Source organism: Prionailurus bengalensis, chromosome B1 (genome assembly GCF_016509475.1).
Source record: "Prionailurus bengalensis isolate Pbe53 chromosome B1, Fcat_Pben_1.1_paternal_pri, whole genome shotgun sequence".
Taxonomy (NCBI): domain Eukaryota; kingdom Metazoa; phylum Chordata; class Mammalia; order Carnivora; family Felidae; genus Prionailurus; species Prionailurus bengalensis.
Window position 1 is genome coordinate 149,960,325 of NC_057344.1, and position 25,335 is coordinate 149,985,659.

At 37.7% G+C, this 25,335-nt stretch overlaps 1 protein-coding gene across 1 annotated transcript; it reads left to right on the forward strand.

The window, feature by feature from the left end:
* Positions 1 to 464: 464 nt before the first annotated feature.
* LOC122469309 (eukaryotic translation initiation factor 4H-like) lies at positions 465 to 9,637 on the forward strand. Its single transcript, XM_043556575.1, is given in 4 exon segments — positions 465 to 513; positions 516 to 912; positions 4,696 to 4,756; positions 9,458 to 9,637. Coding segments are annotated over 4 exon segments (687 nt in total).
* The last annotated feature ends 15,698 nt before the right edge of the window (positions 9,638 to 25,335 follow it).

Below are 25,335 nucleotides of genomic sequence, written 5' to 3' on the forward strand. Positions count from 1 at the left end.
TTCCTTGTTATTTGTTGAAAGCCAAGAATTGAAGTCCATCTGATATTGAAAGAATTTTCTTTCTAGTAATTACAATAATAGTTAGTCTCAATTTCTAAGAAGGATGAAAGATATCTATGCTGAAAACTATAAGTCATTGATGAAAAAAAATCAAAGATACAAATAAATGGAAACGCATCCCATATTCATAGATTAGAAGAATTAATATTGTTAAAATGTCAATACTACCAAAAGCCACCTAAAGATTCAATGCAATCTCTATCAAGATTCCAATGGTATTTTTTACAGATGTCAGAAAAGGCACTCATAAGATTTATATGAAACTGCAAAAGATTCCAAATAGCCAAAGCAACCTTGAGAAATAACAAGGCAGGAGATATCATTCCTCTTGATTCAAGCTATCCTATAAAGCTACAGTCATCAAAACAGTATGATACTGGTTCCTCTCCCAGAGGAGAAGGCAAATGGCAGACTCTGGTGATAGCTACCATGATAGGTCCTACAGCAGCTCTGGCACGGCAGAGGGTCCTGCAGCAGTGCTTGTGGCCATGGTTCCCATAGCCAGAAGGAGATGCCCACAGAGCCCCACTACACAGCATATGTAGGAAATCTACCTTTTAATACAGTTCAGGGCGACACAGATGCTATCTTTAAGGATCTCAGCATAAGGGGTGTACTGCTAGTCAGAGACAAAAACGCAGACAAATTCTGCTATGTAGAATTTGATGAGGTGGATTCCCATAATGAAGGCTTGACACATGATGGTGCATGGTTCGGTGATCAGTCACTTCGTGCGGACATTGCAGAAGACACAAAACAAGATAAAAGTGGCTTTGGATTCAGGAAAGGTGGACCGGATGACAGAGGCTGTGCTCGCAGTGAGGACACGGGTGCTCCTCAGACCTTTGTCAGGTGTGTGTCCCCGTCTCTGCCTTGCATTTATCTGTTTGTTCCTTGGCGTAAGTAACAGTGAGATCTGTGCTTACCACCCTCCCTGAATTTTATAATGAAAATGGGCCTAAAATCTGGCACTTTACTGTTTCACTTGATGAATTGAGGATTTTACTCTGCAGAGCTGTCAAGAGCCTTCAGAGGCTATAAGTCACCAGGTCTCCTCCTTAGGACACGGTTGCCTGTTCCTACACACTGTGTTTGGCACATACCCAGGGCCAGGGCCTGGGCCGTTGCTTCTGAGCTCCAACGCCTGTGTGTGAACAACCTGGGTCCTGCACCGAGTCCCAGTCCTTCCAATTGAGAGTAGTTCAGGGCCAGCCAGCAACTAGAGCCAGTGGAAGAGACCAGCCAGTGGGAGGGGAACGGGGTGCTACAAGGTCCCCTAGCCTGCTTAGCAGTGTGCTTAGGGAGTTGTCCTCACTAGCTGGCATCCTTGGCTTCTCTCACTGTGTCTCTCCTGAGGTCTCAGCAACTATGAACTCTCTCTCCTTTCCCTCCTTTACCTGACACCTCTCCTTCCAAAATAAGAACCATTTGTGTAACACCAATACTTAAGAAAGACATGTATTATGTGGTTGTAATCAAACCTGATGCTTTCAGATGACTACTTACATCTTCAATGTGGAAAGCTTAAGAACAAAACAAATTCATCTAAACTGTGCAATCCAGCTGACTTTTAAACGTGAGAATGGAATTCCACATTCAGCTGTATGTCAGAAAGTAAATATGTGGGTATGGCAGTTTGTGAATAATCTTTTAAATAAAAGAAAATCTTACAAAATACTTAAAGCAAACAAACAAAAACAATATGATACTGGCATTGAAGCAGACAAGGAGACCAATGGAACAGAATTGTCAGCCCAGAAATAAGCCCAACCACATATGGTCAACTAATATTTGACATAGGAGCCAAATATAGTCAATGGACAAAAGGCAGTCTCTTCAATAAATGGTGCTGAGATAATTAGATATTCACATATAAAAGAATAAAACTGGACCCAACGTTTACACCACTCACAAAATTAACTTGAAATAAATTAAATCTTCCATTAAGAACTGAAACCATGAAACTCCTAGAAGAAAAGAACAAGACCCTTGACCCTTGACATGGGTCTTGGTAATTATTTTTTGACCATGACACCTAAAGCACAGGCAACTAAATAAATAAATAAATAAATGGATATACATCACAGTAGAAACTTCTGCACAACAAAAGAAATAATAAAGTGAACAGACAACCTACAGAATGGGAAAAAATATTTGCAAACCACTTTTCTAATAAAGGATGAATATCCAAAACATATATAGACCTCATATAATTCAATAGCAAAGACAAACAAAGACCAAATAATGCAAATAACAAATGGGTAAAGCACCTGAATAGACATTATCCAAAGAAGATACGCAAAATGTCAATAGGTACATGAAAATTTACTTAACATCACTAGTCATTAAGGAAATGGAAATGAAAACAAGAATGAGGGATCACCTCATGTCTGTTAGAATGGCTATTATCAAAAAGACATGAGATAACAAACTCTGGTGTTGATGTGGAGAAAAGGGAAACTTTATGCACTGTTGGTGAGATTGAAAATTGGTAAAAAACCATTACAGAAAACAGTATGGAAAATCCTCAAAAACTTAAAAATAGAGGGGTGCCTGGGTGGCTAAGTTGGTTACGTGTTCAACTCTTGATTTCGACTCAGATCATGATCTAACGGTTCATGAAGTCAAACCCCACATCAGGCTCTGCATAGACAATTCAGAGCCTTTGTTTGGTATTCTCTCTCTCCCTCTCTCTCTAGTCCTCCCCTGCTCATTCCCTCTTTATCTCTCTCACAAATTAAAGTAGTTAAAAATTTTTTTAATTAAAATTGAACTACTATATGATCCAAGAATTCCACTTCTGGGAGTATATCCAAAGGTAAGAAAAACTCACCTGAAAAAATATCTGTACCCCATATTCTAAGCAGCATTATTTACAATAGCCAAAATGTGGGAATGACCTAAGTGTCCATTGATAGATGAACGGATAAAGAGGTGATAGTACATGTATATAAAATAAACATTTTTTACGATATTTACAATAGCCAAAACATAGAAAGCATAGGAGAGAATTATTTACAATAGGCAATACATGGAAAAACGCTAAGTGTCCATCAACAGATGAACAAATTAAAAAATGCAACAGATAGATGATAGATGATAGATAGAGATAGAGATACGGACATAGAGATAGATATATATAGATATATATAGATAATGGGATATTATTCAACAAGAAAATATAAGGAAATCCTACCACTTGTAGCAATATGGATGGACCTTGAAGGCATTGTGCTAAGTGAAATAAGTCAGACAGAGAAGACAAATACTGTGTGATCTCATTTATATGAAGAATCTAAGGAAAATAAGCCATACAGAGAAAGACAGATACCATATGTTTTCACTCTTATGTGGATCATGAGAAATTTAACAGAAGACCATGAGGGAAGGGAAGGAAAAAAAAAGAGAGGGAGGGAGCCAAATCATAAGAGACTCTTAAAAACTGAGAATAAACTGAGGGCTGATGGGGGGTGGGAAGAGGGGAAAGTGGGTGATGGGCATTGAGGAGGGCGCCTGTTGGGATGAGCACTGGGTATTGTATGAAACCAATTTGACAATAAATTTCATATTAAAAAAGAAAAAAGAATCTAAGTGGGGGGGGGACACTCAGAAGAGATGAGACTGGTGGCTACCAGAGACAAAGAGTAGTGGAAAAGGGAATTATAGGAAGGTGGTCAAAGGTGCAACCTTCTAGTTATAAGATAATGAAGTGCTAGAGATGTAATGTGCAGCATGAAAACTATGTCTAACACTGCTGTGTGATAAATAGGGAAGTTGTCAAAAAAAAAAGTGTAAGTATACCCTAAGAATTCTCATCAAAGGAGATGTTTCCTCCTTTTTTCCCCCTTTCTTATCTTTTTCTTTTCTTTTTATGAGAGTATGGATCTTAGCTAAACCCACTGCAATCATTTCACACTGTATGTAAATCAAACCAACATGCTGTATGCCTTAAACTTATACAAGGATGCATGTCAAATATTTCTTAATAAAACTGGAAGAAAATAAAGTGAGAAACCTGAAACTTTAAATTAGGAATAGATCTAAGTCTGGTTTACTCCAAAATGTCATTCTTAACAATTATATGACACTACATAGAATTATATATAAATAATCTCCTTCAGGTATTAGATATGAGATGACTTCTCAAAGCACTAACATAAATGTATTCAGGTAAAGATGTCCAAGCTTACAATGTAAATGTTCCAAGCTCCGTCCACTTTCAGAGACCTACTGCTGCAGGGACACTGCCTGCAAACCCGTGCGAGGTTAGATTTGTGAATGTTTTTCTCTGATAAACTATGGTATAATTGGCATTTGTTTATCATTTTTAAAAAGATGGCATCAGTATAGCTCAAGTTCAACTAAATTACTGTGTGCTTTGAGTGTTGATTTAAAAGCTCACTAAGAGTCCAAATACATAACTAATACGATAGTTTTTGTAATGCAGTCTATTCATAAGATGAGGACTGACCGTACCCTGTCCTGTTCTCTCCTATTGAGGGAGGAAGAAAACAAGCTGTCATAAATCTTGTGGAGAAACTTCTCGTGCAAATTTGAATAGGGGAGGAGAAGGAGGAGAAAGGACAAAATATTTCCTTGCAACTTGTACCCTCTATATCTCTTCTTTTCTTCTAGGCTATTGAGCAGGAGTACCAAAATTCTTGAGCATACTGAAATTCAAGCATTTGTAAAGAAAGTAAAATTCTTGTGGTTCTCCTTAGAGATTCTAAGATAGCCTGGATAGTGGTTTCAGATTATACATTTTATGTAAACGTCAAAGGTAAACCAATGGCCATATTACCTATTACTATTTCCAAGTGATGAAGAGCTATTCGTGTTTTCCAAGTAAATACCAGATGGAAAGATTATAGGTATATATGGAGATGGATAGATAGATAGATAGATAGATAATAGATAAATAGATATATAGATAATAGGTATAGAGAGATATAGATAGATGATGCATAAAGATGTAGTGATAAATGAAAGATAGAAGAGAGATGATAGATGATAGATAGATAGAGATAGATAATATATAAATAGATAATAAATGGATAGATTAGATGATAGAGACAGGTAGTGATAGATGATAAACAGATGATAGAGAGATGATAGATGATAGAAAGAGAGAGAGAGAGAAAGAGAGAGATAACAGCTATCAAGATACTCTTTTGTACTGACTGGATTCCTATTTGGAAATGCAAAAAATTCAGCAAATAAAACTTAAAACCAGTGGTTTAAAATAATTGGAAAGGAGGAAGGAATTTTAGTGAATTAGACAGCTCTACCTTGGACCTTTAGCCAAATGTGCGCTGTTTCAAAATAAAAGAAATTAGTAACTTTTCCAGGACAGTTTGCTCAATGTGTGACCTATTCACTAGCTTAAATAATTGGTGCAAATTCCATTTCATTAAAATTTTTGCTTATTTCATGAATGTTATTCCTTCCATTGGTTAAAAGCTAAATTTCTAAACAGATTGGTATGTGTGAAAACTCCGTTCTTACATTGTTTTGCCTGAATTGTCCTTATGGACATATTTTGAGGTCTTATACTTGAAGTACACTGGATTTCTACAACAAAGCCAATACCCAAGGAAAGTAAATCAGAAAAAGGCAGGAATACATAACAAATAGACATAAAGTAAATAGATATAAAATAAAGCTCAATGCAGCCTACTAGGGAAGGCATAGTGTTTAGTGTTACAGAAGTTCTATGGCAATATGTGAATTTTCAGCTGTCAATACAGTTTTACATTTTGTGAAGCATAACATGCATTCAGAAGAATGTACAAATCTTAAGTATCCAGATAAATATGCCCAAGTAAACGCATCTGGGTAACTAGATCCACAACTCAAGAAACAGAAGAACAGCATACCGACCTTCCCCTCCATTGGACCCCTTTCCGGTCAGTATTCCCCACAATGACACTGCAATCCTGAGTTCCAACACCACGGGTTAGGTTTGCTTTTTTTGAAATTTATACTATTGGAATGATACATATAGATTCTTTGGCTTTCTGATTATTTTCACTCAATATTATAATTGGAGGATTTATCCATGTTGCTTGTACTAGTAGTTTTTTTTTTTTCATTTTCATTACTATATGACATTTCATTGTGGAAATATACCAATATTTATTTGCCCTTGATGGCATTGAAAGAGTTTCCTGTTTGGTTTTACAAATACTACTGCTATGAACATTCTTGTTCATATTTTTGGCAGACATATTTTTGGTGTATTTTCCTTGAATTTAACCTAAGAGTTAAATATGATATTCACAGGTTTAAAAAATACCACATAGATTTTTCTAAAGTAGTTATACTAATTTTCAATTACATTACTGGTGTTCAGTCCCACATTCTCCCCATGACTTATTTTATGTAATTTTCATTTTAGTCATTTTGGTGAGTTTGTATCACGCCGTGGTTATAATTTACACTTCCTTATTGACTAGTGAAGTTGAGTAACTTTTTATGTTAACTGGTCATTTTAATATCCTTTTTTTTTATGAAATGCATGCTCAAATCTTTTACTTATTTTCAATGTCTTGACTGTCTAAAGACAGAGCGTATTATGCTAATCAAAATAAGTCAATCAGAGAAAGACAAATACCATATGATTTCACTCATATGTGGAATTTAAGAAAAAAAAAACAGATGAAACTAGGGGAAAGAAAAAGAGAAGAGAGAGAGAGGGACAAACCAAGAAACAGACCTTTAATATAGAGAATAAACTGAGGGTTGCTGGAGGGAAGTTGGGCAGGGGATGTGCTCATTGGTCATAGGTATTAAGGAGGGCACTTGTGATGAGCACTTGAGTGTTGCATATAAGTGATGAATCACTAAATTCTACTCCTGAAATTAATATTACACTCTATGTTAACTAACTACCATTTAAATAAAAACTTGAAACTAAATAAATAAATAAAATTGATTTGAAAGATACTGTGTGTCTATTATATTTATGAGTGTGTGTATGTGTGTTGAGTATGTTTACACATAGATGTATATAGGTGTGTGTGTATATGTACATATATATATATGTGTATATATACACATACTGGTTATATTTCCTTTATTATATGTACTTCAAATATCTTCCCTGATTCTGTGACTTAACTTTTGGTCTCTTAGTGGTATCTTTTGGTATTATTATCTTGATATAATCTAATTTGTCATTTTTTCCCTTATAGTTATGTCCTATGTAAGAATATTTGCTTAATATCAGGTCATTAAGATGTTCTACTCTTCATCTAAAAGGTTTATTGCTTAATTTAACAAGTCTAATCATTCTGTAATGAATACTTTTATGGTAGAACTCCAGAAATGTTTTCCCTCCATAGACATATCCAGAATAGAATGTTTGAGAATATTTTTTCTGGCTCTCCATAATACCACACCCCCACCTCTACCCATTCAAATAATTCTGAGAAAACTAAGATATTCAAGAAAATATTTTCAGCTTTAAATATACATAGTCACATTATGTTTTGGCAGGTAATAATAAAGTCTAATGATTAGTATAATAAGAGTATGCCTTGTTCTAATTCATAGGCTTATCTATTTTCTTATTTGTAAAATAATTTCATTCAGATAGAAGGTAGGCCAACCACTGCTAAGAATTAAGATGTTCAAATGAATAAATTTCAGCTCTGAACTACTATGAAAGAAAATAACTAAGATACGGAAACTCGGATTCACATGATCATGCACATGACAATTTATGAATTTGTTCTTATTTGCCAAAGATATGTGGAAATAATTATTTCCTTAACTAATCTGTCATAGAACAAATGTACTGAAAGCACTTGAGGCCTGAAGTTATTTTCTTAACTAACACTTCCACAATGAAAACATGACTTCTATTCCAAAGAAAATTTGGAGACTACATATAGAAGAGGAAAACAACTATTTACTAAACAAATCTCTACCTACCCAACCCACAGTAAATTCATGACCCTCCTTTCTCACTACTTCTTTCTTTTATAATAATAGTTCATAATTAGTCTTAGGCTTAGAATTAGAGGAAAGTCTGAAGATAGAGAAATATCATCTTCAAAGTAATTCTTCATCAAAGAAATCTAATAACAGATTTTTTAAATTGCCACCATCTGTTATATACCTTGTCATCTGTCTCTAGTAACTGCCTGCAGAGTGTACCAAACATTCTCACTTTATTGTTTTTGTTACTACTTACCTGCAATTTCTCAAATCGATACCTGAAACCCAATTTGTGCCCTTTTTTACTGATAATACAATGGGCTCACAAGAATAACAACAAAAACAAACAATTTGAGGAATGTCATACAGTGCTTACAGTTTATGCCTCAGGTCTTTGTGAGTTCTTTTTGGCAGATGGTCCCTGAAGACCTATTTGACCCTTTATTTTATTCCAATAGAGCTCATTAACCATATCCTTTTCTGCAGATATTTTCTTCACAAAATCCATTTTTCTTTAACTACGCAGTTAGAATTAGGTTCAAATAGCACCCTTCCAAGGATTTAGCAGTGCTAGGAACCAAGATATATCTTAATTGCCGAACTCCTCCCAACTGCATGATTCCCACTAACAATAATGATTCTCAGGCTTTGTAGCTAAGCACCAGGAAGCCCCTTCTCAGGCCGGTCTGGCCAAAATCCCAAAATGATAAAAAATGAACGACTGGGGCAGGTGTGGGAGGGGGGATGTGAACAGATGATCATTAATTGCTCCATGATAATGAGGGTACTTCTGAGATTTGCTCAAAGCAAAAGGAGATTCGTTGTTTTAATTTTGAATTGCTATTTACTCCCTTATTCATTCTGCTCCTGAAGAGGTGAAGTGTCTTATCTAACTAGTAATTTGGAGAGAAGGGCTGGCATGTTTTGCTCATTGCTACTCTCTTCCGGGAGTGGGCATGTACTCTTTCTTTAAAGATAAATGCTGCGTAAATCTGTGGTTTAGTAATTCTCTTTGGCTAAGACCTAAAGTCATATTTTCCAGCTTCTCCTCTGTCAATAATAATGGCAATATTCTTGCATCATCTTTAATCATTTATTTTGTTTCTTAATATTGTACAGAAGCTGAGCCAAGAAGAGTAGCCTCCGATGGTCTGTAAAGGACCCAATTGTGCTTGGGTTGAGAACACTAAAAATGAAATAACAAAATATTAGATAAAACACTCATGAGGAGAGGTTTTTGGAATGAAAAGGGCATTTGTTTCTGTCCTTAATCTCTGGTATAAAGGGAAAGATTTTTGAAGTTGATGTTTTAATAAGGGTTATACTGGGCCAGTTTTGACCCCTGTAACCTTGGTGTCAATCATATGGTATAGTGGCCTTATAGATAACTGCAGCTTATGTAGGATTTCACCTTAAATGAGTGTTTTTTTTGTTTTTTTGTTTTTTCTTTAAGCAGGTCTTGGGCAAAGGTGGTATATTCCTTGAGAGCAGCCTCGGTAAGAGCCAGAAGAGGATCCAAGCCAAAGGCGGCCAAATGGATAGCCTCAGAGAATGGATGGAGGTCTGCGAGACAGAGTTTGCAGATGACAGCAGAACTTTCTGCTTTGTCTCAGTAGACTCAAAGACTCAGTTATAGGCACAAATACACAAGAACACCAACAATAGCACCTTAATAAAGTAAGGCTCTGAGACCTCTTAGCAGGCCCTGCTTTTCCTCAATTGGAGCAGCTGAGACAAACATTCCAGACAGAGAAAAGATCCTTTAATGTTTTTTGGTCAATGGTTGGCAGAAGAGTATTGGTTGCTTCTAAACTGCAAAGAAGTTATATTCCTTGTTATTATGGAAATCAGCTTCTAGAAAGCAGATATTTTAAAACTCAGGTTCTAGCAGGATCTAGACAACAGAATCACTAACCCAAATTTTATTCCATGCTTAGGGCCACAGAGGAGCTGTAGAAAAGCTAACTTTGGACCCATCTGGTACTGAACACAAACTGAGGGCTACCCTCCTCCCATGGCATGATTTTATGTTGGCTATTGACTTATTTAATAAGAGGAAGCTTAGGATTCCTTCATGTACTCAACTCTCTCTAATATACCAAATCTTGTGTCAAAACCAACATCTTTCTGGGAGTTTGTTCACAGCTTAATTTAAGTATACAGGGCATGATGTGATAGTTAATTTTATGTGTCAACATAGCTAGGCTATGTTGCCCAGTTGTTTGATCAAACACTAGTCTAGATGGTACAGTGAAGGTATTCTGGAATGTGATTAATGTTTCTAATCAGTTGACTTGAAGTAAAGGAGATTATCTTCACAATGTAGGTGGGCCTTATTCAATCAGTTGAAAGCATTAAGAACAAAAAGCTAGATTCCCCACCCCCCCCCAAAAGAAAAAATCTGCCCTCAAGACTATACATAGAAACCTTACCCTACTGTTCCCCAGGCCACCTACAGATTTCAGACTCAGGACTGCAACATCAACTCTTGCCTAAGTTTCAGTCTGCCAACCCACTCTATGGATTTTGGACTAGTCAGCCCCCAAAATCATGTGAGCATATTTCTTGAAATAAATCTCTTCAGGGGCGCCTGCTTGGCTCAGTTGGAAGAGCATGCAACTCTTGATCGCAAGGTCATGGGTTTGAGCCCCCGTTGGGTGCAGATATTACTAAAAAACAATAATAAACTTAAAAAAAATCTCTTTACACACCCACATACCTACAATCACCCAAACTTCCTCCCACATAAATGTGTATATATATATATATATATATATATATATATCGTTGGATGTATATGTATGAATATAAAGACATATATACATACATTACATACATATATTGGTTTTGTTGCTCTGAAGAATCCTGAAAACCTCACATGGTATCTGGGCAACAGGCATAAAGTAATTGGCACCCTGGAAAGGTTAAAACAAGGAATAGTTTCTCTTTTCCTTGAATACCATTGAGTTCCTGCTGTGGTCTTGATGAATACTCAATATTGAGGTTCAGTAGCTCAACATTGCCTGGAATAATTGCCTTAGGGAATAGTTTTTTTTCCTTTTTTTTTTAATGTTTTATTTATTCTTAAGAGAGAGAGAGCATGAGCGGGTAAGGGGCAGAGCGAGAGAGGGACACAGAATACGAAGCAGGCTCCAGGCTCTGAGCTGTCAGCACAGAGCCTGATGTGGGGCTCGAATCCACAAGCTGTGAGGTCATGACCTGAGCCAAAATTGGACGCCCAACCGACTGAGCCACCCAGGTGCCCCCTTTTTTTTAATGTTATCTTTTTTTTTTACTTTAAATATTATGTAATGTTTATTTTTTTTTTTGAAAGAGAGACAGACAGATAGAGCATGAGTGAGGGAGGGACAGGGAGAGAGAAAGAGAGACACAATCTCAAGCAGGCTCCAGGCTCCAAGTTGTCAGCACAGGGCTTGATGGGGGGCTTGAACCCACGAACTCTGAGATTATGACCTGACCTGAAGTCAGACACTTAACCAGATGAGCTGAATAGTTTTTTTTCTAAATGTGGTATAGATGGTGGCAGGGTCGTGATATTATTTTATATGTTACTAACTCTTCAAACTTTTTAATCTGCTGCATATCAGAAACTTTTTTTAGATTTTCTGAGACCCTGAAGGAATTAGGTTCATTCTAATGACAAAATTTAGGCTGCAACTGCTAATAGAACCCCAGAATCTACTAAATTATTAAGAATCCATCTGTCTGTGACTCAGGAGAATTCCAAGTTGAGAGAAATTGGGCTTTGGATTATGAACTTCTTTTTTTTATTATTCTTTTTAATAGTTTGTGGGTTCAAGCCCCACGTGGAGCTCTGTGCTGACAGCTCAGAGCCTGGAGCCTGCTTCAGATTCTGTGTCTCCTTCTCTCTCTGCCTCTCCCCAACTCATGCTCTGTCTCTCTCTCAAAAATAAACATTAAGGGGTGCCTGGGTGGCTCAGTAGGCTAAGTGTCTGACTTCAGCTCATGAGGTCATGATCTCACGGTCTGTGAGTTCGAGCCCCGCATTGGGCTCTGTGCTGACAGCTCAGAGCCTTGAGCCTGCTTCAGATTCTGTGTCTCCCTCTCTCTCTGCCCCTCCCTGCTTATGCTCTGTCTCTCTCTGTCTCAAAAATAAATAAAAACATTAAAAAAATTTTTTAAAAACGTTAAAAGAATTTTTTTAAATATTTATTTTTGAGAGAGAGAGAGAGAGAGAGAGAACAAGCACGAGTAGGGGAGAGGCTGAGAGAAAGAGAGACACAGAATCCGAAGTAGGCTCCAGGCTCCAAGCTGTCAGTACAGAGCCCAACGTGAAGCTCGAACTCACAGACTGTGAGATCATGACCTGAACCAAAGTTTAACACTCAACCGTCTTGAGCCACCCAGTTGCCCCTGGATTATGTACTTCTATTTCAGAAAAGAAAGAAAATTTTATTTTGGTAATTCTGTTTCTTTGGAGTTGGAGTTGCAATGGGATTTAATGTTTAACCTTTAACTTCTCTTAGGAAACTGACAAAAGAAGTGAGAATATAGTCCAATTTGGGATATTTTTATGCTGTTAGCAGTTTTTAGAATTTTTGGGGAGCTTTATCCTAATTGTATCATTTAATTTCATTGCAGAATCTCTAATAATCTGATGATGATCAATAGGGATGGACATAATTGGGCTGAGAAATAGAATATGGAGTAAATTATAGAATGGCGTTTCTGTTGACTTAATGTGCTGTTTGGATAATTTCACAGGTTTCTAAGGGCAAAATCTAACTACTGACCAGCAGTCCCAAAGGATAGACTGGTATTGGAGGAGTGGCTTTGGAAAGGTGTCACCAGGACAGTCCTGATTAAACTGCTAATCTCGGGGTGCCTGGGTGGCTCAGTTGGTTAAGCATCCAGCTTCAGCTCAGGTTATGATCTTGTGGTTTATGAGTGCAAGCTCCTTGTTGGACTCTGTGCTGACAGCTCAGAGCCTAGAGCCTGTTTCAGATTCTGTGTCTCCCTCTGTCTCTGCCCCTACTTCGTTCACACTCTGTCTCTCTCTCATAAATAAATGAACCTTAAAAAAATTTAAACTGCTAATATCATTCAAGAGAAATGACATTATCCCTAGGTGATCATAGTTGATTGATTAATCCAAAGGAATAAAGAGAACAAATATTGAAAGAGTATTAGTAGGAAGCATCTCCTCCTCTTTGTGTTTTCTTTCTGTGAAAAGAGTTCTGATATTTAACTCAAGGCCTCTCTCCTCTACTGATTCTAAACCTGAGGTTAAGTCATGAAACTAGTAAATTTGGGGAAAATAAATAAGCAAGCACTGTTCTGCTGCACTCTTCACCTTCTGACTGTTATTCTGGCCACTAAGGTATTCTGCTCTGCTTCTCCAGGTATAGGCCACCCCCCTATTGGACCTGTAGACCATATAGACCTATAGACCTACCCCAGTTCAGAATTACTCACAACTATGTCTCCCTAGTTTTGAGGCCAGTATTAACAAGCCTATTTGACTGACAAACATAAAATTAAATTCATGAACTTGGTTTCAATCAATAATAAAGTTATTTTAGCTTCTATCTTTTCCTCATATGTCCTTTCTCAGAACTTCAATGGAGAGCAGGGATTCTCTATATTGGGATCTATTTAGAGAGCTTAATATCTGGTTTCCATAAATATATTATTTTCCCAGTTATTCCAGGTACAACTATTAAACAACCATCCCCACATCTTCTACTGACTTTTCCCTACGTAGAACTTACAGCCACATTTCTAAGGCATATAATTTGACGGAGTAATGAACTAGCTAACTAGTTCTCTCAATACCATTTCATAGATCAGATTACCTTTTCCCACTGATTTAACAACCCCTTCTTTTTTATGTCACATATTATATACATTCACATTTCTGGATAGACAGAAGGAAATATAGAGGAAAGTCACAGTCTTAAGTCATGAAAGTTCATGTATTTATGTGTTTATTGTATTCATTATGTTGTCTTCTTCTGTTGAAAACCAAAGCACATTTTTTAACCTTTTGTATTTCTTACCACTATGGATTATGCATTGATACATAAATAATTTGTTTTAATTGTCCATAAATGACAGTGTATCCTACCTCTGTTTTTTTCCCAATTGCTAGCATAGTAAAGTCACAAGCTAAACATTCACTAAAGGGTTGTTGAATATATTTATATAAACTGTAAGTCTGTTTACAAATATAAATTGAAGAAGTGATTAAGGGTATTATTGAGATATTTTGTTGTTTCTAAAATATAAGACAATTGTCTTCTTTTGCTATATCTTGGGATAAATATGTTTTTAAACTTTAGTTGATGAGGGTTATAAATAGGTTGACTTATAACTTACGGGTTGGAAGCTTTATCTCCTGAGTTTTATTGGTAGAGGTGTTAAGAAAAGATGATACTGACGAATAGCACCCCCCTCCAAAATCATTCTACTATAAGGGACCTCTAATAGATGGTTTTATAGATAGTTTGGACTTACCTACAGATTGTCTAGTTATGTCTATGGTGGCATTAAAGATCTAAATACGCTTTTTCACATGTGGATCCATACAGCTTACTCAAGAGGAGAAGGGAGTCGAAGCCCAAACTTTGGTTCATAGACAGTGGGCCAGAGTATGAGGGGTAGAGTAATTCTTTGTGCTGCACAGGAACTACCGTCATTCAGATTTCCCTCTATCCCTGTCATTCAGAGCTTCACAACACAAGGGCAGACACAACTAAGAAAACTCCTTCTTGGTTTCACCCATCAGCACACTGAATATGGAGACTGGGAAGTATTGAGAATTTCAGAAATCATGGTCTTTAGATGGGTACTGTAAATGGTTGCAATATGGACACTGGCATCAGAGGATATATGCCTCCATGAACTGGGATGAAAGAGAGGAAATCAGAAACCACCACAGGAGCCTGGAACTAGACCAGACACATCCCCTAACAACTTCCAGAAAAATCCTGGAAGAATTTAAGAGCAACTGAAGTTCTTGCAAAGTACATGAAGTGAAAAAAGGAAGAAGAATGTTTTCATAATGTGTGCGCAGTACCTAAAAGGCATGTAAGAAATGGTCACTGCTGATATTAGTAGTACTGTTACTGAAAGTATTCAATGACAGAGTGTCTTGGAGTTGTTAAGATTGTAAGCTTTGGAGTTGGAGTGCCTGTGTTCAAATCCTGGCCATGCTGCTTATTGGCAATGTGATGTTTGTCAGGTGACTTAATCCCTCTGCTTCAGTTTTCTCCTCTGTAAAAATGAGCATAAATATAGTTCCTACTCATGGTGTAATGAGGGTAAAGTTTGTAACATATGTCAAGCTCTTAGAACTGTGATTCACATGTAGTAGGACTCAATAAATGTTAGATACTCTTCTCAGAAGGAATTTCATTTCAGAGAGTGAATGTATTGCCATCTTTAGACACTGGCCTGGCAAAGACACATTTACTTTTGAAAGCAACATAACTTTTCTAAAAGCAAACATAAGATAATATGCCTAAAACAAACATGGCAGAATGGGAAACACACACACACACACACACACACACACACACACACACTTACACACACAGAGCCAGAAGATTCTTGTGGAGAAAAAAGATTAGAAGTATTAATCTCCATGCTACTAATCTACACTGTGAAGGAAGAACCACACTTGAAAACAATATATTATCGAAGCTTTGGTATAGTGTCTTGCATCAGTAAATTCTTACTGGATTATAATGTGTTTTCAACTTTTAAACTTAATATATAAGGGTGGATTCCAAAATCCTTAACAGACAATTGTGTTCAGATGATTCATTCTGAAAAAAAAGTTAGGAAACAAAAATGACTCTTAAAGAAACACACAGAGAGTACTGCCTCATAATTGTCTTATCAAAGCAATCTGTCTCGTGTACCATGGAAAAACAAAATTAAATATGACTAATCTTGAGTAAACACATGCTTAAGAACACATTTTAAAAACAAAAAAGAAGAAGAAGAAATCAGAAAAAGAAAAGAAAAAGAGGACAGACACAGGCATGCCTGGGACTGGGAGACATTTACAAACTGCCTTAGGCAAAGCTTGATTTGGAGCTGTGTTGAGTCGGCCCCATTCAACTACCACAGGTCTGTTTGGTTAAAACCATTTCTCCAGTGAAATTTCCCAGATAGTGAGAACATTCTGATGTGAGTAATAATGAGATACTATGATGTGATTGCCAAAATGCATTGGTATAGCAGCCAAATTTTAATGCTCTTGCATGAGTCCTTTGAAGAGTCAGTGAAACCCCAAATATAAGCAAGTGTTGAATTTTATGTTTCATGACTCATTTATTAGAGACAAAAGAACCCCTGGGTTCTGAAGGCCAATATGACAAATTTCCGAAGTGAAAATACAGTACAATGTCACTATAGAGACAGGATTTTCAAACTGGATTCATGCATATTTTCTCTTTTTGTCTTGATGTTCTAAGACAAGATGATTTACGAAGTCCTGATAGACGAATAAGGGCTGTTTGTAATGATTCTAAAATGGAAAAGTTTCTTTTTTTTCTTCTTTCTTTTCAAATTTCCTTTCTCGCACAATATTAGTGTTAACGTGTTCTTGTCCCTTTCATCCCACTCCACGTACATTTGACTATATGATCAAGTTATAAATAGCTGAATTACTTATTGTGTTAGGTGACCTATATTCATGCATATGCAGAACACACGGACACACAAAGGCCATTGTCAGCATTGAGATTGTCTACTTTTATGTAACAAACTATTCAAAAACGTTAGTGGTGGGGGGCGCCTGGGTGGCTCAGTCGGTTTAGCGTCCGACTTCAGCTCAAGTCACGATATCGCGGTCCGTGGGTTCGAGCCCCAAGTCAGGCTCTGGGTTGATGGCTCAGAGCCTGGAGCCTGCTTTCGATTCCGTGTCTGCCTCTCTCTCTGCCCCTCCCCCGTTCATGCTCTGTCTCTCTCTGTCTCAAAAATAAATAAACTTTTAAAAAAATTAAAAAAAAAAAACGTTAGTGGTGGAAAACAAAACATTATCCTCAAAGTTGCTGTGGATCAGGGATCTAGACAAGGCGAAGACAGTGTGGCTTGTTTCTGCTCTGTAATGTTAGGACATTCAACTGTGAAGACTCAAATCTCAAGTGGCTGGGTGCTGAAATTTCCTTGGGGCATTTTTAATCTCATGTTGGGAGTCTAGGTTGTGTTGACTGGAAGACTACTCTCAGCTGGTAAGGGAGACTAGGGAGCCACATGTTTGTTTCTCGTGGCTTGGGCTTCCTCCAGAATGGTGGCTTCACTGTAGCTTGACTTCTTACATGACAGTGCAAGGCTCCAAGAGCAAGTGTTCTGGTAAACACATTAGTAATTACGTAGCGTTGTATGGTTCAGCATCAAAAGTTAAATAGTGGCATTTTCAATGTCTTCTTTCGGTTAAAGCAGTCACTCCCTTTCTCAAGGGGAGGTAAAGAGTACCACTCTTACTGAGGGGAGTATTCAAAATTTACATTCATGTTTTTAAAAACCACTGCAATAGTGTTGGAGATAAATATTAAAACAAAATTTCCTATTATAGCTGAAATCTGGATTTCTCACTATTTCGTTCATTGGAATAAATATCCCTAGATTTTAATTATGACTGTTTTTCCTATTGATTCTAAGTAAAAGAAGAGCAGTGAAATCTTCAGGAGGGGGAATGAATCCGTTCTCCTCCTAGACTTTCTCCCCAGCATTGAAATAATACTAAGCAGTTCTGTGGGCTCTCCTTAGGGATAAAAATTTACACGTAGGGTGTAAGACAGCAGATTTTGCTTGAGTAAAGGGAGAGCAAAGTCCTGGTTAAAAATATTAGGTGCCTAGCGTAGAAATAGGAGCAAGAGGACCAACCTCTTGTAAAAGAGGTAAAAACTTAACAGCTAGATGATACCACAAAGTAAAAACTAACCCTTACTGCTCAGTCCCGCCCTCCCCCCTCCCTACCTGAGTGGGATTTCATGGAGCTACAGTGCTTTTCCTCTCCTCTTCTCACATGTTTAGTCCTCAGGAATTGTTATCCTTTTGGTCAGTCATACTTTAGTTGGAAGAAATATATTCTTGGCCATTACCTGCTCATAAGCTTTAGAGAGCCACACTCTGGCCCTTCTCTGGCTGCACCTCTCTGGAAGCCAGGGAGTCTGCTCCTCCCTCTGGACCATGTTTTAGGAGTCTTGAACCCTGGAATTCCCTGCACATATAGCCCTAGCTTGCTCTCAGATCTATAAAAGTTCTTCTCAGGTCAGTCCTCCCCAGGCTGACCTCTGCAGCAGCATGCCCAGCATGGTCAAGTGGGAGCTTTTAGCCAGGAGGGAGAGGTGTGGACAGAGTGTAAACTTGTGGCTTAGTTGGTCCAAATACATTTATATGAGGCCCTTTGGGTGGCAAATGGAGCTAACTGGGGCTGTGGTCCAGGGCTTCCATTTGTGCTGACAAATGTCAGCAGTGGGCCAGTTCCGGGCTGTTTCTGTTTGGTAAAAAAAATAAGAAGAAGAAGAAGAAATAGTAACTTATAAAATTGCTCTTCTTTCCTAATCTCTCTTCACACTGGCATATTAATTTATTTTCCTGATACATGAGTCCATAGATATGGGAATGTAATACATTTCACCCTGTGTTATTATTTGTCTGAACAAAAGGTACAGGGTGTACAGTCACCAGTAGGGACACCCACCACTCCTGACACTTCCAAATTGGAGCTCTGAGCACACATTCCAGAGAGTTATTGTTACACAGCGATTAAGACATATAGAATAGTTTGTTATGTGCAATATTTCATGAAGTTAATCAGTCCTAGGGAAAGAGTTTTGTTTAGGCCGGTTGAGAACTACAGAACAGAAAATGTGTTCTAAAACATGTGATTTACAAATGAATTTCATGACTACAGTTGATTCAGGGTAATGGTTGATTACACTGAAGCAGACGTCAAAACAAGTTTACCACTTAAAATTCTTCTCATGAAAATAGTACCATTTTTCTTGAATTCATCTAGGTACAGAAACTTTTCAGAAGACTACAATGCAAAAGTGGAGAAACAGTGATATTCAGGTTAAGCCGGACAGTTTAGGTCTGGTTCCAGATGGCTCTGAGCTCAGCGAGGGTCCTCTATCTGAGTCAGAATCCTAAAGGCTGAATACTTGAGGCTTTCAAAATTTTTCTTTCTGTGGCTTATTTGTTTTTATGAAATTATTGAAAGACTTATCTTCGCCTCATCCTAAATCATATACTTCTTACAAAATGCTACAGCTAAATTTGAGAAATAAAAGTTTAGTGATAATATGCGGAGCCCCCTTGATTAAAGATAAAGAAAGAAGGATGGTATATTCATGCTTGGGAAGTTTGTTAATCTTGGAGTTAGTTACTTTTCAGAACAATGTTCACTTGAAAAAGTAAGTGCTTTCTCCTTACGGACATTGAAAGCCATGAGGAGAATTAGGCACTTCCATCGTTGTTACAGGACGTATGATGTACATGTTCACTTTTATAATGATTTTTTTAACTAATTATATTCAGTACTCTTCAGTACTCTGGAGTTTATTCAAGGTCATGGGGCTTGGTATTTAACTAAGGATTGCAAAAATAAGTTCTCCTCACCCTCTTACCTCTTCAAGAATTTCACTCCACCAATATTTCCTTCTTTCTTGCACAATCATTCCCTCATCCCATGAATGTTATTCCTTCTATGTTAGAAAAATATATATACAAAAATCTCTTTACCCTGCATTGGCCTCTAGCAATCACTTCATTTCTCTGCTCCCTTTACAGTAAACTCTTAGGTGTTGACTATCATCACAATGTCTTTGAATCCACTCCAGTGAGGCTTTCCCCCCACCCCCCACCACTTTATCACACTGCCCTTGCCAAGTTCACCAAAAGCCTTCATATTGCTAAATTATATGGCAAATCTCAATAGGCTTACAATCAGCGATGGACACAGATAGTTCTTATTTTCTTCTTGAAAACTGCCATTTGGCTTTTGGAACACTACGGTTACACATCAGAGATATTGCAGGTGCATTTTCAGACCACTGCAATAAAGCAAATATCCCAAAAAAAAACTAGTCAAATGAATATTTTGGTTTCCTAGTGCATATTACATATACACCATATATACATTATATCATGTCTATTAAATGTGCAATAGCATTATGTCTAAAAAAATGTACATATCTTAATTTAAAAAATACTTTGTTGCTAAAAAAAATGCTGGCCATCATCTGACTTTTCAGTGAGTGGTCATTTTTTTTTGCTGGTGGAGGGTCTTGCCTCAATGTTGATGACTGCCGACTGATCAGGGTGGTGGTTGATGAAGGCTGCGGTGGCTGCGGTGATTTATTAAAATAAGATGACAATGAAGTTAGCCTTATTGATTGACCCCTTTTCATTTGAACACTTAGAGGCCATTGCAGGATTAATAGCTGGCCTAATTTCGATATTGTTGTGTCTCAGGGAACGGGGAGGGAGGAGAGGGATAATCATGGGGGAACGGCCGGTTGATGGAGTAGTCAGAACTCATACAGGATTTATCAATTAAGCTCACTGTCTTGTATGGGCATGGTTTGTGGCACCCTAAAACAATGAGAATAGTAACATCATAGATCACCGATCGCAGATCTCTGTAACAAATACAACAATAATGAAAAAGTTTGGAATATTTCAAGAATGATCATCATGTGACAGAACAAATACTATTGGGAAAATGGTGTTAGGAGACTTGCTGCCATCAGCTATAAAATGGTGCTCAAGACAGGGTTGCCACAGACCTTTAATTTGTAAAAAAAAAAAAAAAAAAAGGCTGTATCTGCAAAGCACAGTAAAGAAAAGTGCAATACAAGGAGGTATGCCTGTTTTCCCAGTTTCTTCTCTTACCTCCCTGGCTGCTCTCCCTCAGTCTCCTTTCCTGCTTTCCCCTCATCTTGCCAACCTCCAAATACTGGAGTCATCCAGAACTCAGTTCTTGGATCACTTCTCTACCTATACTTACTCCATAGATGAGCTCATCTGTTGTCATTGTTTTAAAAATCATCTGCAAGCTGATGACTTCCAAGTTTATATTTCATTATGGACTTTTGCTTTGAGTTTAAAACTTCTGCCTCCAAAAGTGTGACTCAGTATGACTACCTGAATGTTAAATGAGTGTGTCCAGTGTAATATATGTGTTCCAAACTGAAATTTTGATTCCAAACTCCAAACCTGCTTCCAGCACAACCTCATGTCAGTAAATGTCAACTCTCTCAATTGTGCAAGTAAATTAACCTTAGAATCATTCCCTACTCCTTTTTTCCTAAGACTTGCAGCACTACCTTCAAAGTATATCCCAAATCTGATCTCTTCTCACCACATCTCTCACTAATACCTTTCCCCAAACTTCTGGTACTAATAGCTTTGATTATAGCAACAACTTCCTAACTGGTCTCTGTGGTTCAGCCCTTCGCCTTTACCCTCAACCATCAACCCAGGACAGAAAGCTTCCATAAAGGCAGGAATCAAATAATGCCACTCCTCAGCCTAAAACCCTCCTGTTAACACTGTGGCAAGATTCTCGCACAGAGAGTCGCCAGTGACACTGAGGCCCTTTTTTTTTTTTCAGGAAGCAATTTTGTCAGCACGGCTCAGTTGGGTTCCTACATGCAGAACTGAGCCCTGAACGCCACGTGGCATAGTTTTTTTTAAATACATTTTCTAATTCTTTGTCTCCCATATGTGGTAACACACAAACATGCAGTCTGATTAAGTGGTCTCATGTTACAAGGTCGTGAGGGATGTTGCTACATATGTGTGTAGCTGGGTTGCCTTGAGGGTTTGTTTTGTTGTTTTGTTTTTTCATTCTTTAGGTAGGGGACCCTACCACGACACTGCATTCCTCACCAGAGTAGAAACCGATGTTCTTATAATGGCCTTCAAGTTTCAATGTATCGTTCCTTTTATCTCTTGGACCTCTTTATTTCCCCTGTCCAGTCTTGTCTGACCTCTTAGTGCTCTGTGAGCTTTTTAGGCATGATCCTGCCTCAGACTACAGCTCTTCTCTGTATTTGAAACATGCTTCCTTAAACATCCAGATGACTCACTCCCTCAGTTGTTTCAAAGGTCATTTTACCAGAGAACTTCTCTGAACACTCTATAAACCTAATAGCTCACTCTCCAATCCATTTTCTCTTGACCAACTTTAATTTTTTCTCCACACCACTTATCATCATCTAACATATATTAATTTCATTACTTGTTTAGAGTTTGTCTTTTCTCAAAAAATACAAACTCCGAGAGTGTAGGAACTTGATCTGCGTGTATGCTACTGTATGCTCAGCATGCAGAATAATAAGTGGCAGGTGTTAAATAATATTCACTAAATGAATGAATGGACACAGAAGATTCCCAAGCACACTAATAGAAGACTGTTTATTAAGATGGTAAAAGATCATTTCAGCTTCTGTAATGACAAAGAAAATTCTTGTGACATCTACTGCTGCAGATGAGAATAAAACTGATAGAGTGAGAGCACACACAAGCAGGGAGGAGCAAAGAGAGAGCATCCCAAGCAGGCTTCATGCTCAGGGTAGAGACCATACAGGGCTCCATCCCCTGACTGTGAGATCATGACAGAAGCAGACATCAAGAGTCATGTGCTTAACCAACTGAGCCACCCAGGCGCTCCTTTAACAGGGTGTTTTTGTTTTTGTTTTTGTTTCAGAGGGGGGGCGGGGCAGGGGCTCAAGTGAGCAAAAGGCAGAGAGAGAGAGGATCCCAGTAGGGGCAGAGGGAATGGAGGAGGAGAGAGAGAAAATCAGGGCTCACCTGAAGCAGGACTTGTGTGTTTTTTACCTGAAGCAGGGCTCAAGCTTACCAGATGTGGGACTTGAGCTCACGAACCCTGGGATCATGGCCTAAGTCAGATGCTTAATGACTGAGCCACCCAGGTGCTATGTAAGAGGCTTTTAAAAAATAAAGTTTACTATAATTAAAAATACCATAGAGGCACCTGGGTGGCTCAGTCAGTTAAGCATCTGACCTGGGCTCAGGTCATGATCTCGCAGTTGGTGAGTTTGAGCCCTGCATCAGGCTCTGTGCTGACAGCTCAGAGCGTGGAGCCTGCTTCAGATTCTGTGTCTCCCTCTCTCTCTCTCTCCCCCTCCCCATTAACTCTGTCGCTCTCTCTTTAAAAAACAAGCAAACATTAAAAAAAATTTAAAATATTTTTTGAATACCATGTCATTATTGGAAAATATCTTCAAAAGAAACAGAAGCAACAGTATGTATTTATTGTAGCATTGTTTGCAGTGGTAACAAAAATTGGATTTTTTTTGTACACCGGTATGGATCTGGTACAACAAACTGTGGTAAACCTAAACTACCAAATAAGTCAATTATATTGACCTTGAGAAGGCTCATGGTGTATAGCAAATTTAAGAAGCAAATTGTAGAGTGCTAAAGGCCACCTGTCATACAAGTGAGATTTGTATGGGGTGCCTGGCTGGTTCAGTTGGTAGAGTATGCAGTTCTTGATCTCAAGGTCATGAGTTCAAGCCCACATTGGAAAGAGATTACATTTTTAAAAAGTGAGACTTGTTACATACTGCATCAAGAAACTTTGGGTTTGTTTTAAGTGATTTGGGAAAGGGGTCATGACGGTGGGGTTTGTCCTACGGTGGTCCAGTCAGAAAATGGGAGCAACTCTGTGATGAAAATCTTTATATTTTATCTAGGTAGTGGGAGGGATGGAGTGAAGCTAAAGCTGTCATGGTTAGAGAACTATTAGTCACCCATGTTAGCTAAAAGAGAACGATATATACTATTTTTGTTGTTCCATGGTATTCTTGTTTTTGTCTGGGCTTAGTCATGATTACAGAGTGATCCTGTTTTTGTCTCATTTATCCAGTCACAGACAGAGCCTGTTGGATTTTGGCGTTCTGCAAAATCTTTTATGTTAAATAGGAAACATGGTCAAGGTGATATTCTTGGTAGGACAGACCAGCTGACAGCTCTCAAGGCTACTTTTGTCTTTCTCAAGATTAACGTGCACGATATGATATTATTTTGATAAAAACATGTCATAGGCAGCAACAACATCAGCTTTTATAAATAAAAAAACATAGTATTTATAAATAAATAAACATATTGTATACATCTGTGTGCATATATATATATATGCATATGCATGTCCCCATACACATACATATTAGGGTATATGTGGGTACTTATGTGTAGGAGTGTGTAAATAATCAGGAAAAATATACAACAAATGATTAACATTAGCCACAGGGATGGGGGAGTCAGAAAAGCTTGAGAAGAAGATAAGAAAAAATTATCAAATTTTTCATTAAATAACTGAAATCCTTGACGGATTGCCATGATCATGTATGTGTGATAGTTGTCAATCTGAATGGGAAAGCTAATAAAATTTGAAGACAAAAGAAAAGAACAATTTAGCCTCTAAATGAGAAGTATGTGACTGGTGGAAATGAGTTCTGATTCCAAAGCTTTCAATTGTCAGGAAATTCTTAACTTCTCTGACCTTGATTTCTTCATCTATAAAATAAAGTTAATATCACAGACATTTGTGACCATTCAACAAGAAACTGTTTGTAAAGCACCTTTGAAGTTATAATATTACAAATGTGTATCATCAGGCCTTAGGTTAGACCTGGATTTCACTCAGGACTTCTTTTCCAGAGCCTAGTTCCTCCAACTTTGGGATATGCCGCCCCCAAGTGGATGGTAGTGGATAATGCTGACCAGGTATCATGAGTCTGAATTCTTAGGATTTTCCTAATTTTGTTCATGGAATAAATATAAGGTTTATCGAGATGTAGTTGTGTATATATTTGTGTATATATTTGTTGTGTTTAAATTTTTTAAATGTTTATTTATTTTTGAGAGACAGTGTGCGATTGGAGAGGACCAAAGAGAGAGGAAGACACAGACTCTGAAGCAGGCTCCAGACTCGGAACTCGTAGCTGTCAGCACATAGCCTGAGGCGGGGCTCCAACTCACGGACTGGGAGATATGACCGAGCAGAAGTCGGACGCTTAACTGACTGAGCCACCCAGGCGCCCCTTTTTTGTGTGTTTATATAAATATGTAATATAAAGATATGTTTATGTAGAAAACGAATACATGATATCACACAAATTACATGTGTATGTCTGTGTATGTACATAGATATACAAAACCAACACGATATACACAACATCTATAATAGGAAATTTCATGGCTATTCTCTAATCAATAATTTCCTTGATATCTAGCCAGGAAAGTCTTTTTACATTAGGGCCACTGCTATTTATAAAATAACAAGTGTATTAAAAGTTTAAG